Genomic DNA, 19,198 nt, shown 5'->3' with positions numbered 1-19,198 from the left:
TCCTGCTCCTCTGATGCTGCTTGGCCTGCTGTGTTCATCCAGCTCTACACCTTGTTATCTAAGATTTGGAGTGATTTGGGCCAAGAGCAGGCAGGTGGAATTAGTTTAGCTCGGGATTATTTTCAGCATGGACTGGTTGGATGGAAGAGTTTTGTTCTGTACTGTATGATGCTATGTCTGTATGAAAAGTGAAAAATGTAGGTTAATGCACAATCATTTCTAATCAGTTAAAATTTAGAATAGTTTTGTCATATCGTCCAATATCTGACATTTTGCTTTTGAACTTAAATATCGTCAATTTTTAACACAAACACAGAATGTGTAATGTATTACTTACCACCAAAAAGCTATCCGTTATTACATTCAGCTATTTCCTCCTACCCTTATCTTTGAAAATGCATACTTTCCTATCCGCAGAAGTAAACCATACATGAAGGTACATTTCAAATAGTATGAGGAAGTGGGTTTGAACCAAACACAATGTTTCAAGCAATTTATTTTATGTGTTTACTGCACTTGATGACTTCTACTTTTCTTGGAGAACATACTATCAGTGCAGCATCCCAGTCAAAATAATATTCTACTCCGATTATACATTAGAGTCCAAAAGATTACTGTTTTTGTATGAACCTGCTACATTAACAGATTTCTCTGGAATGATGATTTTAAAATGGCCCCTTATTCCCATAAGTAAATGGTTTTTTAATAAGTAAAAGAAATAATCATTCTGAACCCTTTCAAAGAAGCTGGGTTGTGCCTGCGATTGCCCATTGGCCTTAGATGCATGACTACGCAAAGATGGTAGGACAGAAGGAAAAGAATTGCCAATAGAATAAGTTCAAGGGGCCGTAATAGGCTACAATGCAAGAGGAGAGACTGCAAAATCAAAACCTAAGAGAGAAAGGTTCCCTACTTACTTTAACATTCACATGTTTTTTACTGTTGTAAAATTGATTCCTGAAAACTGTGTCTATTCTTAGATAGTTAGATCTTCAGACCTATGAACAGTGAGGGATAAAAACAAAGTAATTGTTTTACATCTCCATTATATCAAAAAAAACTCACATTCATAAAAAAACACATTTACTACATTTAAATTAATTAATTTATAAGCCTTACATAAAACAGCAGTTCTTTCATAGAGCCATTCAGCACAGAAAAAGACCCTTCTGTCCAACTCATCCATGCTGCCCAAGTTTCCCAAACTAAACTAGTCTGATTTGCCTGCGTTTGCCTGATATCTCTAAACCTTTCCTGTTCATGTACCTGTCCAAATGTCTCTTAAATGTTGTAACTGTACCTGCATCTACCACTTCCTCCAGCAGTTTCATTCCACACACAAACCATCCTCTGTGTGAAAAAGTTGCCCATCAGCTCCCTTTTAAATTTCTCCTCTCACTGTAAAAATATGCCCTCTAGCTTTGAACTCCCCTAGCCTAGGGAAAGGACCTTTGCTATTCACCTTATCTATGCCCCTCATAATTTTATAACCTCAACAAGGTTACCCCTCAACCTCCTATGATCCAGTGAAAGAAGTCTCAGCCTATCCAGCCTCTCCTTATAACTCAAACCCTCCAGTCCCGGTAACATCCTTGTAAATCTCATCAATGTCCTAAACAACAGCAACATGATGTCCCAAATCCTATACTCAATGGTCTGAGCAATGAAAGCAAGCATACCAAAGGTTTCTTTACCACTCTATCTACCTGTAATGCAACTTTCAAAGAACTATGTACCTGAACCCCTAGGCCTCTCTGTTTGACAACACTCCACAGGCCCCTACCGTTAACTATATACATCCTACCCTTGTTTGTTTTTACCAAAATGCAACACCTTGCATTCAAACAAAACTCTATCTGCCACTCCTTAGCCCATTTGCCCAATTGATCAAGATCCCTTTGTAATCTTAGATGGCCTTCTTCACTATCCACTACATCACCAATTTTGGTGTGATCTATAAACTTACTAACCATGCTTCCTAAATTCTCATCCAAATAATTTATATAAATTCAAGTGCAACAAATATTGGAAATATAGTACCACATCAAAGAATCTAAACTACATGGCAATCAAGCTGTGAAAGGTAAGGCTTCTCACCTATGAGGTAGATCCTTGCAAAATCATAGAAACATAGAAACTAACAGCAAGAGTAGGCCATTCAGCCCTTTGAATCTGAACTGTCATTCAATATGATCATGGCTGATTCTCTATCTTAATGCCATGTTCTTGTTTTCTCTGCCTATCTCTTGATGGCTTAAAAATCTAGAAATGTATCTGTCTCTTTCTTGAATATATTCAGTGACTCCACAGCCTTCTATGATAGAGAATCACAGACTCACTACGCTTTAAATGAAGAAATGTTTTCTCATCTCAGTCCTAAATGGTTACCCCATAACTTGAGAATGTATCCCCTGGTTGTAGATCTCCCAATCAGGGAAAACATCGTCTACTCTGTCAAGCCCTGTGAGAATTTTAGGATTTTCAATTGGATTCTCTCTGATCCTTCTAAAATCTATTGAATACAGGCCCAGTCAAACCAATCTCTTTTCAAAGGACAGTTCTGCCATCCATGTCAGCAGATTAGTGAACCTCCACTGCACTTCTTCTATGGCATGTATATTCCTTCTTCAATAAGGAGATCAAAATTGCATGAAATCAAAATTGCACCAAGGCCCTGTTTAACCATAGTAAGACATCCCTACTTCTAAACTCAAACCTTGTTGCAAAGAAACCCAACATATCATTTACCTTCCTAATTGCTTGCTGCACCTGCCTGTCTACTTTCATTGACTGGAATATAAGGACATCCACAGTTACCAACATAATACTCTTCCTTTCTGTTTTTTTTACAATGAGAACTGTATAACTTCACATATAGCTATATTGTATTGCATCAGTCATGTGTCATGTGGCACTAGTCCAGTAATGGAAAACCTCATACTTATGTCACCAGATAGGGTGAAGTCAATTATTTAATTGTTTTTAACTCACCACGCATTTTCAATAATCAAAAAGGATCAAAAAGACCAGTGTTTTAAAGGCTTTGACAGGTTCCTTTGACATCTTTGACAGTTCAATGATACCTTTAAAGTCCCAGTGAGATTATGTACTTTTTACACCCAAGTGCATCTACTTTTAACAATTGCAAAGGATGCCTTCTCTCTGAAAGGGCACCTCACCTCTGCCAAAGATGTTGTTGTCAAAGAGATCATCAGACCAGATCCATAGGGGTACATTATCTCTCTTAAATGGTATCCTAGCTGACTATCACCAAAGTCACACAACAATGGAGGTACCTGATGATTTAAAATTTTAATTTTTAACTGAAAATAGCATGGTGAAAGTTTTGGTGTGTAATTGAGCAACATTCTTGGCTAAATATAAAATGAATAGTGTAGTGTGATATTGAGTGAGCTAACAAGATATAGCCCTGTTCCAGTGCAGACTGAATGTTCTGTGTTCTGAATATAAGCTTTGCATAGGTCCCAATGATTTAGATGTAGGAGCATACTCTTGATGGTGTGTAGTTTGGGATCTCTACTGTCCAGCTCCTGACAGAAGGGAAACCTATGAGCATTCAAGTGAAGCCAAGGCCTTTCACGATTATGTGAGCTTCATGCTAATTTAATTCATGGTTGGAAAGTGGTTCTCTGCCTTTTGGAGGCAAATATCAATTCAGGCAGAAGAGAGATTGTGTGTCTGTGTGATTGTGTGATTCTGTGTGTTTCTGTATGTCTGTTTGATGTGTCTGTATGCCTTGATTGTAAGCAGGTTGACTATACTACTGAACACTACTATCCGCATCAATTGCATCATAAAACTCTTTCATATCCCAGATATTGGTTTTATATGATCAATTTAACTCCAGTTTTTGGACTGTCTTAATCAAGGGGAGCAATGTGATAGGATTGTGCCGTGACGTGTTGTTAGCAGGGCAGGGGACCTGGGAAACTGGGTCAACTCTACACTCTCAGTCTCAGCTTTTGAATTGTATCTTGTGCTACACAGTCAGTCTTTATTCAGAGTAAGAATCACTCACTGTGTGACTGTACAGAGTGAGTGTTTATTCAACAGGGTAAGAGTCACTCACTGTGTAACGCTACAGAGTCAGAGTTTATTCAGCAGGGTAAGGATCACTCACTGTATAACTGTACAGGGACAGTGTTTATTTAACAGGTTAAGGGTCACTCACTACATAATTATACAGAGTCAGTATTTAATCAGCAGGGTAAGGATCACTTACTGTATAAGTGTACTGAGTCAGTGTTTATGCAGCAGGGTAAGGGTCAGTGTTAATTCAGCAGATTTATGAGTACACAAAATGAACTGTTAGTTTAGAATGTTGAATCCTTTACATTTCCCAGTGACACTTTATGTCATGCCCTAAAACCTACCTGTTTGATCAAGCTCTGGTCACCTGCAACAATATGCCCATTTTTGATTCAGTATCAAGCTTTGAACCCTGGTGGGTTAACTAAGTTCAAAGTGTGATGCAAACACAGTTACCATTTTCCACTCCACATTGTTGACCATGTGGCAACTTTAATCAAACTATTATATTGTTTATAGACACATGTCGGAAATAATATGTGTAGGTTAAAGACAGCTTGATACTTAACGTAAAAATGTTATATCTCCTACCATTGATACATTTGACATGAATCATTAACTTAACATCTTAACATCTCACATTCTAGTCACTTTACATCTTCCAGAAGGTGCTGGTTATCACTGGGGTACACAGCCTCTACACACACCGACTCTCACTGGGGTATGGGGTCCCACACACACATACATGCACACACACTGACTCTTGCTGGAGTACAGCTCCCGCATGCACTGACTCTCACTGGGGTATGGTCCCACACACACTGACTGTCACTGGGGTACGGGGTCTCACACACACACTGACTCTCACTGGGGTATTGGGTCCCACACACACATTGACTCTCATTGGGGTGTAAGATTCCACACATACTCAATCACTAAATGTCACTGGGATCCAACACACACAAACTCTCTCTCTCTCTCACTCACACTCACACTCTTACAAGTGTACAGGTTTTTTACCTGAGCCGTGCAGGGACTAATCTTCTGCTGATCCATAGAACTAATGTGAGAGTGAAGGCTTTAAACTAAAAAGTCGAGCTGAGAAATCATTTAAAGGAAGGGAAAGGACAAGGCAAAAAGGCAAGAGATCAATAAAGGTGAAGAGAATCAGAGCATGGAAGGAAGGGATACGTTTAGGAGTGTGCATGCAATTAATGCTGGAATTTGCAAACATTTTAAAAGGAGAAAAGTAAGGAGTCCATCTCTTATTGCCTGCAGCATTTATAATAAAGCAGGTGAATTGTCAGCTCAACTGGAAACTAATATACACGAACTGATAGCCAGTACAGTGACAAAGCTGCAAAGTGGCCAAGGCTGGAACCTGAATATTGAAGAGACTTTTGGAATTATAGGAAGCTACTGAAAGCTAGTAGGATAACTTTGTGAATTAAGGAGTACCTAAGTACAAGAGTGAGAGATACTCTTAGTTCTAAAGATAAAGATTTAAAATCAGTTTTGGGTGGAGATAAGAAATAACAAAGGTAAGAAATCATGTGTGAGATTGTTTATAGGCCTCCTTACAGTAATGATGCTGTTTGATTGGCTATACATTAAGAAATAATGGGCTCATAAGAAATACATATCAATATTCATGGCTAATATTTTAATACACAGTTTGGAAGAATCAGATTAGCAAAGGTAGCCTAGAAGATGAGTTCAAAGAGTGTTTTCAGGGTAATTTCTTAGATCAGGCTATTCTAGAGCTGGTATTGCGCAGTGAGACAGGTTTAATTAATGACCTCACAGCAAAGGAATGTCTAGGCAACAGTGATCGTAATATAATTAGAATTCACATTCAGCTTGAGGTAGAGAAAAGTGAGAAATGTGGATGAAAGACTAGTGTCTTCAACTTAATAAAGGCAATTGCTGGGGCATGAGGATACAGTCGATTCAAGTGAACTTGGAAAATAGATTCAAAGGTAAGACAGTAGAGAAACACTAGCAGATATTTAAAGTGTTTCATAACTCTCAGAAAAGATATACTCTACTGAGAAGAAGCAACACTGAGAAGGAGCTGCCCTCTGTAGCTAACTAAGAAAGTTTAAAATAGTAACAAATTCACAGAAAAAAATACAACATTGCAAAGATTATTGGTAAGTCAGACAATTGGACAAGATTTTGAAATCAGCAAAGAACTACAGAAAAAACAAGGAGCAACAAATTACAATATCAGAGAAGGGAAACTTGAAATCTAAAAACAGATTTGGGTTCATACAAGTTTTATTTAAAATGACTAGAGCAACTAATGGGAGCTTTGTTGCTTTGGAGACTGAGACCAAGGAATGAATCATGAAAAACAAGGAAATGGTGGAAATATTGTACAGGCATTTTATTTATGTCTTCACTGTACAACATTAAATAAAACAAGAATACTTGAAAATCAAGATGTAAAAGGAAGACTGGAACTTAAGACAGTCACTGGAGAAAAGATACTGAGAAAACTATTAGAGTCAAAGGCAGAAAGATACCATGTGTCTGACGGTTTTCATTCTCAGATGTTAACAGAAGTAGCTGATGAAAAAGTAAATATATTAATAGTGACTTTCCAAAATCCACTAGATTCTAGAAATATCCCACTGGATTGGAACATCATTCATGCAACATCACGATTCATGAAAAGGACAGACAGAAAGCAGGGAATCAGAGACCTGTTAGTCTAATGTCTGTCATTGGGAAAAGAATTCAAACATACAAATTAGGACAGGAGGAGGCCATTCAGCCCCTTGTGCCTGCTCTGCCATTCAGTCAGATCACATCTGTTCTGATTGTAACCTCAAATCCACATTCCTGCCTACCCCCATAAGATTTCAATCCATTGTCAAACAAGAATCCATCCCTCCTACAGGAAGGATATTGTTAAAATTGAAAGAGTGCAGAAAGGATTTATAAGGATGTTGCTGGTGTTTAGGACTCTGAGCTATAGAGTGAGGCTGAATAGGTTGGGGCTATCTTCCCTGGAGCATCGGAGGCTGAGGGGTGACCTAGTAGAATTTATAAAATCATGAGAGGAATAGCTAAGGTCTTTTTCCCAGGGCATGGGAGTTCAAAACTAGAGGGCATATATTTAAGGTGAGATGGGAAAGATTTAAAAGGAACCTGAGGGGCAATTTTTTCATGCAGAGTGTGGTTTGCTTATGGAATGAGCTGACAGAGGAAGTGGTGGACGCTGGTACAATTACAACATTTAAAAGGTATCTGGGTGGGTACATGAATAGGAAGGATTTAGAGTGATATGGGCCAAATGCTGACAAATGGGACTAGATTAATTTAGGATATCTGGTCAGCATGGATGAGTTGGACTAAAGGGTCTGTTTCTGTGCTGTACATCTCTATGACTCTATCACTGTAAGAGATCTCCATGTAGTGGCTGATATTACTATGACAGAAAATAAGAAGCAGTCTTATTTTGCTTGCTCCATTTTAAACATAGTATTTGGCCTAATTATGCGTTTGGGAAGTCTGGATGAAATTTCCTTTCTGACATTTGTTATGGATTTTCAAACGAGGTGGCCACTTGCAACAAAAATTATCTTCAACAATGCCAGATTCATTAAAAAAAATTACATGCTGAATACTGACCCAAACAGAATGAGAAACAAATTCATGGTTACATGGTAATCTTGAAAAATTAAATATTGAAGGATAAAACTGGAGTCAATCTTTACAGAATTTCATAAGTATTTCTTTACATAAATACACGTGGCAGGCATAGATCTCTAAGTAAACAATCAAAGCTTGATTCTGTTTTTATTTAAAAGAGCATGTAAATTTTCCATTAATGTTCACCACCTACATGCAAATAAATACAATTAATGTACAATTGCCATGCATCAGATTGTAACCTGAGATATTTTAATTTGTGTGGATACATGCACTTTTGAATGTCTAATTGACATGTCAATAATATTTCAATCAAGAATATTTCAGCACCTGTGGAAGGATTATCCTCAAATATACCAAAACAAGTCGATCTCTATTGTAAATCATGCTGTAGAATTGACCTTGTTTTCACAAGAATTACCTTGGCTTGCTTGGACTTCAAAGAGAAAAATACTCTAAAAACATCAGGATATTAGCAGTCAGTGCTTCTATCCTTGTGTCGCTGTCTGTATCACAGGTAACCATGAAGTCTAAGTAGGAGTTGAATATTTATTGCAGGAAATTGTGCAATTTCAGGAATTTGCTGAGGTGAGCTGATAGAATACAATTTATTTTAAATTGCTAAGACAGTTGTATGTTTTGTAAGTTACTGACGGTGCTATATGGCAAATTACCACTGTTTATGCTTCTATGATCAGTTTATTTTTATATGTGTCTACACTGTAGTTTAGACAATTTCAAAGTGATCCCAGGGTGAGAATATTTTCTATCTTCTCCAGGTATGTGCGAGTTTCCTCAGTGTTATCCAGGATCAGTTCCCTGTGATCAGGCTGATTTGTTAGATTTGGGTAACATTCAGGGTGACAGAGAGTTAATGATCATGCACGTTTCAGTTTGTAAGATAAGTGGTCTGTATGTGGAAACCGACATCAAGCTATTTATGTGAGATAGAAGTAGTTGGAAAATAAGTATGCAGTGTAAGAATGAAATATGGTTAGACTGAACAGGGCCAAGTAACCTCAGATTGTGGTAAGGGTGGAACGTGTCACAACCACGCTTGGAACAAGACAAGTCACTAACAGCAGGAAATTCAAGCAAATTAACGCAGTCGTATATATTTTACAGTAGCTCTCACTGAGAAATATGACCTTTTTGTTTTGTTTTGATCTAGTAAAGTGCTTCACTGTAGATATAACTATGTGTTTTAACTTTTAAGATTAATTTGGTTGTCTCAATGAGATCCTATCTTTTTTTCAATCTTGCTGCCTTTGCTTGAATCTAATAAGGTCATCTGACCACTTGTACAATATTTCCACTGACATAGTTTGAGTTTAATGATATTTTATTTGAAAGGAAATCTTGTACAACATTTGTTGGAGGTGAGAGATGGATTGGCACTGACATTGTAGTTAATTTTTTACAGGCAGCTTAATCAAATTTTAAAGAAAAATGATTGAACCAACCAAACTTTGTGTCTTCTGCGTTAATTCTTCCGGAATGTATACTTGAACTGTTCTGGCCTATAAGGAGGCCGATCATTTTTGGATAAAATAGTTATCAGTTCCACTGTTTCCTTTTATACAAGAACAGTCAGATCTCCCACCACCAAGAAATCATGCCACCCTTACTGAAGCACAGAACCACCCAGCCAAAGCAGGTGAGTCCTCGGCAGAGAGACATTCCTACCAATATAGTTTAGACAGTGATATAAAATGTTTTGCATCACTCTGTCATCAGTACTGTTGTATGTTGGGAAAATGCAGCTTGCAAATTAAATTAGACTCCATTTTGTTTGAATATAATATCCAACTTGACAGAAAAGATCAAAATCTGTTGTGCATCATATTGGCAAGTCATGTCTAAAGGACAGTAAATGAGCAGCTATATTCTATATTAAAAAAAGCTCTTCTCATAGGCTTATTTTTCTGTAATAACAGCGAGTGCTCTAATAGGATGAAAGCATAAATTAACATGGAATCTCCCTCACAGAAGCAGGCCATTCAGTGCAACCGTTTAACGGCAGTACTCAAGAGATTCATCTCACTCCAATTATCTCCTCTAACACTGCACCGTCACTACTCCCCTATTCCTCTATCCTCATCAAGTCCACATTTAAATGCACCAAAACTCTGTACTCAACATTCTCACCATACTCTCCATAATGAAATTCTTGTTAATTTATATTTGATCTGTTAGTGGTTATCTATTCATGCACAATTGCAAAATGGAATTAAATGATATTTATAATACACAAATACAGCCATGTGGTTAAACAGTTTTAAACTGTTGTTTATACTCCAAATGAGCCTTGGTTCCTGCCTCTTTCATATGTCAGTATATCATTTTCTTTCTTTCTTTTTCCTGTAAATACTTCTCTGCCCCACCATGTTATTCACCTCAACTACTGAGTATGGTAAAAGGTTCCACATTCTAACCACTCTCTGATGAAAGTTCTCTGAGTAAAGAAATTCCACCCATAAGTGGAAAAAGTTTCTCAACACCCACTCAACCAAACCTTTCATAATTTTACAAAGCTGTATCAGATTCCCTCATAGTTTTCCCTTTTCCAGAAGAAAGAGCCCGAGCAAGCTGAAAAGTCCACGACTGTAGCATCCAATCTTAATTCTGGTAACAATCTTGTAAACCTTTACTACATTTCCCCTAATGCATCAATGTCATTGCCAGATTGCAAGTGTGGACGCATACAAAAAAATGTCAATATGTGATTCTAAAAATGGGAGTTAAGGGAGAATTTAGAAGGAACATTTTTTCATTAAGAGGATAAGCCACAAATATTACCAGGGAATACCATTTAACCAAACAAGGTAATTAACTAGAAAACACTGGAAGAACACATCTCAGAATCTATAAAGAGAAGAGGAATTAATGTCTTGGATAGTGAACTTTCATCGGAGCTTGAAAGATTAAAATTAAGTCAATTAATCTATTTGTCCATAGACAGGAAAACAGAATAATAAGTTACCGGTTCAAGAGCACAAATGTCTGACTACAATTACAATAGACAGCTAACATTCTGTGAGTAGGTCTTTATATAGCTAGCAAAGTATAAAGGATATTGCATTGCATGGAGTAACAAGCATGTGCCAGTTTGGAGGAAGTACCTGTGAATCTCAGTGATGTGGAAAGAGTGTTTGGGAATCTGGTAAATGGTTTGTGAATAGGGAAATTGCACCTGCTGGTGTTTTTTGAGAAAATGCTGTTGACTGAACAGCCACATGCATGGTCAATGAAAGGAAATATTAGTTGAAGTCGTCTTTCTGAAGAAAAGAACAATATAGAGAAATAATGCAAAGATGGAAGGTTATGATGAGATCAATGGAAATGAGAGCAGGGTTCTTGGATGAAATGGTCCTTACTTTTCCTAAAATTATCATTCCCAGCTTTTTAAATTCAGTCCAAGTTTTGGAAGGGAGCCAATGAATAACAACAGAAGCCTTTCAGACAATTTTCTTTATATTATGGAACTTGGTAATTCACAGCAGCAGTGAAGGAGCAGATGTAGCATGTGGTCAATGCATTATCACTCATACTGGTGCATATGACAACTGAAAATATTAATTACTAACTGCAATGTTGCTCCTTAAAGCAAAAACACATACTTTACATTACAAACACTTAAATTAAGTTCAATAAACTATCACACTCTGATGTCACAACTTGCTGTATGATATTCATCTGTTTTTTGATTAGTGTTGAAGAAACCTGAGTTAGGATCCTACTTTGCTTAATTTGTATTCTCATCAGGCAAATGTAAATTGCTAAAGAGGGCTACACAAATGCCCTGACAGAATAGTTAGATCATATTGTCCAGTCATTTGACAACAGCCGATTACATATGCCAAAGTTCATTCAAGCTATCAGAATAACTGGGCATTTCCTCAGGCATTGCTTTGAAAACCAGTCACTTCATTGCTGACTTTTAGGGCACCGTCTCAAGGAACTTGCATTGAAAGACAGCTTTAGGACAGTGTGATGCTGACTTTTGATGCAGAGCACTGAGGACATTTGAAGCAAGTCCAAATTTCTTCAATCTTGCATGCCAATTCTGTGAAACCTCTGTCAAATCCTTTTGTCTCTTTCATTATTGAGCAATAGTGTACTTTATGCTCATTTCCTAAATTCATGCCATTTCTGTGGATTTCCCAAATTTACACTTAAAAAAGTGATCATTCTTGTGTTTACTGGGTCTTCCCTTGGTTTATACTTTGTCTCATGCCTAAGTATCAAACTGGAAGATAACATAAGTATCTGGCTCATAGAGCTGCAGTGATGGATTTTGCAAATTGGAACAACTTCACAGTTTCAGTTGTATACCCTTAGGTTTGGCTGGCCTCCTAATTTTAGTGGAGAGACCAGAGATTTGCCAGAATTCAGGAAAAGCTGAAAGGCAAATCATTGTTCAGCCATTGTTAATGTGCCTCTGAATTATTCTCTGAAGAGTGGCATTGCTTGAGGTTTTGGAGCAGATTACCTGCCCATATTGTGAATGCAGGAAGTGCATCATGGCTTACACAGGTTTGTTCATGAAAAAAGGACTATTCTTCACTGCCAAGGTGGAGTTAGAGATGGGCCTACGTACTATGATACCTCTCCCAGGACCTTGATTTTCCAATCCATGATCTCTGTGTATGAGAGTCCCCAGCAAGAAGGCAAGATCTCAGAATTACCCCTACAATGGTCTTCTGTCTTGCAAAATAAATACTGTCTAGACCAACACTGACAGTGTGCACCGATAAATTAAAGCATTTCTCAAAATGCCTCAAATGTGGCTGATTCCTGTCAGTCAGTTGGTCAGGCCTGGAATTCAATAAGTGAGCATAGTCCATCTTTTTAATGAGAAAGGATTACAGCATTGGAATGGAAGAAATGGATTTGATGTTGAAAGAATGTTATGCACCTCTCGTTCTGAAAGGCAGAGCTTGGCTTTGAGCAGAACATTCTTGAATATGTGGTAGTAGGTGTGGAGGTGGGATGTGCTGGGAAAATAGAAGAGAAGCTACATTAGAATGATTCCCCTTGCATTCTCACTACTGAGGAGTTTTCCTAGAGTTTGACAGGAATTTAGGTTGACTGTCTATTCCAAAGAGACAGATAGCTAATTTAAATGCTTAAGGCCACAAATGGGGGTTACTTATGAGCACACTGCATTTTTGTTGGCAATGAGTTAGTTCTCCCACCACATTTGGGAGGCCACCATTCCCTAGAGGTGGCTTCCTTGCAGCAGTGTGGCAGACTATCAGAGCTGGAGACTCTAGGCCTCAACAAAGAGATTAAGGGCAGGGATGGATGACCCTGCTAGCCCTAGTGATTCATCTGAAGGCATTTCCTTTCTGATCCAGGACCCGATCTTCCCAATTAAGATATGTCATTTTACCACTACAAGGTCTTAGACCTATCTTGAAAGTGCTTACCATTCGCTGCAGGGGCTGCTCATACCCTGGGTATGCTGGGCTTCTTGTTGGGTTGGCAACAATGAGAGCCCATCTGCTGTCCTTAATAGGATGTTGAGAACAGAGTTGGACAATTAGGAGGCCAACTAGTGGAGTTAGCTGCCAATAATACTGCCAAGCCAGTGCACCTGTTGGAAGGTGGGTGTGGGGTTGGTTCCAACATTGGAGTCCGAAACCTGCAGTAAAATCCTGCCTGTCAGATTTGCTGAAATACATTTTTAAAGTGTTTTCCTTCTTAGTGGTTGATTTTCACATCCAGCATTGCATAGCACAGCCCTATTCAACATCTAGTAGAGGGATATGGTCCACAGCCACATCAATATGTTCTTCCACAGGCCAATTTTTACAATAACTTCTGAACAATTACAATTTGATTGTTGCAGCAGGAGGTGGGAAAACCAAAGCAAATTATAGATAGTTTATATGATTCACAAGAACAAAGTAATTGAAGCTCAAAATATTAATAAGCAGAACATTAATGCTGCAAACAGTTAGGTAGGATGTCAAGTAATACCCACCACCATTTAAAATTAATATGTTATAATGCTAATTATTTTTTCTTGTTCAGTTCCAGACATAAAAATGCTTCTAATTTTTGGCGCAATTGCTTTGGGAAGCCTTGTATTGGTCATCAGTGTTGTTACCATAATATGTGTGTGGAGGTATGTATTCTGTGATCTACACAACCTGTGCATAGTGAATAGATTACTGAAATGATTAACCCGAGTCATAGTAAAGTACATTATTCTTTTCCACAGGAGCAAGAAACAGAAAGCGAACAAAAAACAGTTCCAAAAAGGCACCACTGAAAGAAATAACGTAAGACAACCTTTGTTGTGATTTAAACTAAATAACTGTGAATTTAAATCTAACAATGGGACATTATCAACTTAGAAATCATAGATGATCAGTGCAGTTCGAGCTGCTTGATGCATTAAGTGATGAAGAGAAACACTGCATTATAGGCAGAAACACCAATCTGCTCCCTTTGACTTCCAATTCAACCTTTTCTGCTACATCCAATGATGGGAACTGGAAGGTAGACCGGATTCAAATATTGTCCCTCCGCTTTTAAGACCTGGATTGAAATCCAATGCTGACTGACAGAATTAATATCTTTTCACCATACTTTGTAAAAATTTTCAATTAAATTAAGGAGCCTCTGTCTAGTCTCCAACATTAAACCATGTCTTACAAATGATGATCCAAAATTTAAATGAAAATCTGAACAATGTGTGCAAAACTGAGGACCCAAGCATAGAATCATCCTACTCCTGTTGAAAAGGGCTGAACTTTTGTGCATTCTTTAAGGGAAAATAATGGCTAAGAACTGGGATTGGGACTAAGATACCACACACCATTTGGGAATGATCAGACCCTCATGTATCAGTGGTAGCAATTGTACTAAGTGAGCAACCTGCAGAAGAGTATACTGAAAGTTAACGGTACATTCAAGTCATGGAGTTAACAGGACCATATTGGAGGTGGGTAAGGGGAAGCATGAGAAATCCCCCCCAACGAGTGGGTGGACTTGACGTCTTTGGCAGGTACAGCCAGTCAGGCACCAGCGATGCTTTTAAATTGGCTTTTACACTAGTCTATTCCATAATAGTGTGTGCTCCCACACACTCCTGATGGAATCAACATTTATGGACAATCTTGGATATGATATTCAGTTCTATTCTTGAGTACCGCTGAAAATGAAACACATTTTACGTTTTTCATCTTGCACTTATCAGGGTATTGAGAAATTAAAATTGGTAAAATGTCCTGATAAGTGCAAGATGAAAAGTTTAAACAAAATGTACCTGATTCTTCAGCAATACTCAGGCCTGTGCAATGCATATCAGTTCTATTTTGTGGTCTGCACCCATAACTAATTTATAAAATAAACTCCCCAAGATAGCTGTTGCTTTCTTGATAACTGCTTAGCTTCTTTAAACAAAGAGCCAGATATGTCATTGGTTTGGTAAGTAATGGTTGTGGTAAGGTTTGATTTTGTTCCACAAGAAGTTATCAAAGGTTCAAGGGAATGGTTATAAAGCTGGTATTTCAGTCAACTTTCCTTCAAGGTTTTTTTTCTTCTGAAGGATAACATAAATTGGTGGAATGAGGTTTCCTAGTTGCATGTGTCCTTTTATCATTGATTGTTAATGTGAGTAAAAGAAAAAAAAAAGCTTTTCTTAGTCTGTATTCAACACATCTTTGGTTAGGTCAGTTGGCTGGACGGCTGGCTTGCAATGCAGAATGAAGCCAATAGCAATTGGTTCAATTCCCACACTGGTTGAGATTACCATGAAGGATTTTCCTCCTCAACCTCTCCCTTGCATGAAGCATGATGACCCTCAGGTTAAACCACCACCAGCTGTCTCTCTAATGAGAGAGAGTAGCCTATGGCGCAGAAGGAATATGGTGACTTTACTTTCCTAGGTTACGTCAGGAATTGGAAGAAAGTACATTGCGCACACTGATGCCAAGAATGAAAAGATTGAGCCTTCTAGTAAGATTGGGCTAGAATACATTGCTGAATAGAAGGATTTTCACTCTGCTTTGAAATAGTTTCAAATGTTTAATGTTGTACCTTGAATGAGCACAAAACTTGCTTCCATTACTTCGTAGAAATGCCCCTGTCTACTGAAATGTAAGCTACAAAAGATAGGGGTTATTTACTCCAAAACTCAGATTATAATTGATAAAGAACAACATATGTTTAATTCATGTAAAAGAAAACAGTGGGTGACAATGGTCAGCCCCTTTAATTTTGTATTTTTTCAAAGTAATTAGGCACAATTCTCCTGCCAGTTCAGTTGCTTAAGGGTGGGCTACCTATGTCCAAACCTTGAGTTAGTTCAGATAGTGGTGGAAATAAATGTACAATTTTTGACCTCAGAGCAGGGTAATGGGATAAAATCACGTAGGTTTCCCAGTGTTATTTTCCAGAAAGCTGTCCCTGCAATGTGCTTGTACATTTCACCAGATGAATGGATAGCATCTTTGAACTGTGTGGACAAAATGTTGACAAAAGTGTCCTGATAAATTATCCCACCAAATTATTTCATCATTATTATGGTAATAAATTCTCTCTCAGAAAAAAAGAGTAAATTAAGTGAACCAGGTAAGGCTTACTGTTAATTTTCAATTTGACTTTGTCTCTCGACCGCATTTTTTTTTGAGCATGCTGACATTCTTTAAAAGGGGAACCAACTATTCATTTGTTTGCTTTAATAAATAAATAAATTTAAACAGTTTAGGTAATGTGTGATTGTCTGCATTGCAATTCTAATAGCACTCTTTACAAACAGCAAAGGAGAGCCAATCCAAACAGCTATGCAAATCTTGATGTCTACGACCGACCAAATTCCAGGGAAATGGTTTGTCCGGAAGAAGCTATTTATGCCAATCTGTAGGATCTACTGCTGACCGTGTATCCGTCCTCAACTTCACTGATCGATTTTTATCACTCATTTCAGCTTTCGTGTTCTTCACAAACGAGGTGACTGTTGAACTCATTCCATCACAAAATTAAACCGTGAACTTTATTACAATTTTACAATGGGATAAAGTAAGAAATAATATGCTTTCTTCTCTCAAATTCTAAAAGTGCTCCATTCGTTTTACTCTTAAGTAACGACCATTTTTTCAACCATTTAACTGGTAAATGTAATAATTTCAAGACATCATGTGTATAGTTATAAACTTGGCGACTGAGAACTGTTCAGAATATCTAGCTTAGCAACATACATAATAGAAAAAAAACGGAAATTAAGCAGGTCCTGCAATCCTTAAATATTTTCAGGTATAATATTAAAATTTCTCTGCAGCCACTGGATAAATTTTATTTTCATATTTAATATTTCAATATTTGGATTGTGACCACATATATCTAAGAGGCTAGAGAAACTAAGGGTTGTCACGTTACTATAGAACTGGGCTTTTAGTGCCAAAAGAAGTGATTTTTACTAGATTGTGGGATGTTATTGTACACCACCATATTGTTAACTGCAAATTAACTCGTTTCCTCAAGGAATATTCACTTTGACCTGGTGACTCATGTACCATTGTGTATGTTTGGTCTACCTTATTGTTCAATTGTGCTCATTCTCAATTGATTGAGAGGTTTTCACGCATCAGACATCTGTGAGATCAGATTTAAAAAGTACCTTATCATTCTGGTAGCTCTGAAGTACAGTACACAAATCAGAGCCCTTAACAAGTAGACACTAGGCAAGAGAGGGGAGCAGGTGGCAAAAACAAAACAAATAACAGCTGCAAGGTTTTTAGGCAAGTTTTGAAAATAGGGAAGGAGGTGAGGAAGATTGAGATAAGGAAGATGCAGGGAAAAGATCTGAGGCTTCATGAAGCAGCTGTCAAAGCTGCTAAAATGTTGGAAGGACATAAAGTGGGCAGAGGTTGAGGCAAGAATGAGCAGGAAATGTATAACCAGGAAACTTTATGGAGAAACAAGGCCACTGGGAATTTGGAGTTAATCTAAATGGGAGCCATACCCAAATTAATGTAAATGTTTGTAGATATCAAAAGTGGCTGTTTGCTGATACTTAGTTCATGAATGATCAAACAGGAAAGTATCAAGGTACCTGGATTGGCAAAATGATCTCCTATTATTGCCTGTGCAAGATACTTGACTGTTATAAGATTTCTGTTTCACAAGTTGTGAAATTCCTCAATTAGCCCTGCTTGTGTGTCCCAACAGGAAGTATTCGAGAAATATTTTAGTGAAAGTTTTTTTTTTCTCTGTTACATCAATGAACTTGGCAAAAGGCAAGCTGGAGGTAAAAATTCACAAGGACTGGCATTTGAAGTCAAGGATCTCCAAGTCAATATTGGGAGTTATCGAAGAATATTTCCTGTGTGGGTCAGATAGAATTTACATTACAGAAAAAAGTCATTTTCTGTAACATGTCCACGGAGGTATTTGTCATTTCCTTAGCGTATAGGCTACGTTTATGAACATCATATGCCTATTTAAAACAAAGTATCATTGAGATTTTGTATTGCAAGCATAGCTATAAGTAGTTTAAGGACCACACTTTTTTTGTCTTTCGAGGGCTGAATACACATTCTATAGAGCCAGCAGTTGGCTGAAAATATCTGTTCTAGCAGCTTCATTTGGTTATAAATCTAACATGCATTAATTCAACACAATGCAAGTGAAATTTGATTACCAGAGGTTAATCATTGATGAAACAGAACATCTCTTGGCAAGTATTAATGTAACTCTCTTGTTCTTCTTCTTCAGTCAAAGATACTAACTCAGGATTGTGACTAATTTCACTGTTATGGCTTCCCAGAAACTATAACATAGATAACTCCAACTTTATAAACATCCTCAAATTGGGCAAAGCATCAGAGATTCTTGTACTTTTACCTTGTTTTATGATAATTGTAAATTATCTATACGCTGGTGATCAGCCTGCCTTGATGTAGCTCACTCTGTAAAATGCAACGTTATACTGTTGTGTGTAAAATAAACAAAGACACAAATGTAAACCCACAGTCTGATAAAGCCAATAATTTATTTCCAAGAGCAGTTGCACAGAACCATAAATTACAACATAAAAATAACATCTACTGATGAAACCATTCTCTGACATACATCGTGAAGCTTGACATAAATAGTAGATAATGATGACTAAGGTACAGCTTTCCTTTGGATACAGATACTGAGGCCTGTCTGATGAACTTGGTTAGAAACCAGATTCTTTTTTATATCTGATGTTTCCTGTCAATAGTGCATGAGATTAAGAAAAACTAAAAACAAAACTGAAGACAGTGTTATTTGGTCCTGCTGTTTTCATAATGAAACTAGGTATTTTCAGAGTGTGGACTAATATCTCCACACCTATCATAACACTGGTAGCATCATAACATTATCATATATTAGGGACTTATATGTTGGCAGCTACTCAATTCTTGAAAGTAGCTTACTGTTCAGTCGTAGCCCACTGGCTGCTGCTGACTTGCAACAGTACTCTATCTACACAACATTTTCTGATTTT

The 19,198-nt window shown here is 37.5% G+C and overlaps 1 protein-coding gene across 5 annotated transcripts in view; it reads left to right on the top strand.

Moving 5' to 3' along the window:
* LOC109917360 (CD226 antigen) overlaps positions 1 to 18,693 on the top strand; it is a 48,279-nt gene extending 29,586 nt beyond the window's left edge. Inside the window, exons 4-7 of one of the 5 annotated variants that reach the window (XM_020517173.2) lie at positions 9,296 to 9,367; positions 13,750 to 13,843; positions 13,940 to 14,000; positions 16,484 to 18,693. In XM_020517173.2, the coding sequence (XP_020372762.1) occupies positions 9,296 to 9,367; positions 13,750 to 13,843; positions 13,940 to 14,000; positions 16,484 to 16,588 (332 nt within the window). In that variant the 3' untranslated portion in view covers positions 16,589 to 18,693. Of the gene's footprint in view, positions 1 to 9,295; positions 9,368 to 13,749; positions 13,844 to 13,939; positions 14,001 to 16,467 lie in introns of all 5 variants that reach the window. The other 4 variants (XM_048595921.1, XM_048595920.1, XM_020517175.2 and 1 more) reach the window with 4 other exon arrangements.
* The last annotated feature ends 505 nt before the right edge of the window (positions 18,694 to 19,198 follow it).

This window comes from Rhincodon typus, chromosome 4 (genome assembly GCF_021869965.1).
Source record: "Rhincodon typus isolate 14 chromosome 4, sRhiTyp1.1, whole genome shotgun sequence".
Lineage (NCBI taxonomy): Eukaryota > Metazoa > Chordata > Chondrichthyes > Orectolobiformes > Rhincodontidae > Rhincodon > Rhincodon typus.
The sequence above is the reverse complement of the archived record's forward strand: the minus strand, read 5'-3'. Positions and strand labels throughout refer to the sequence as shown.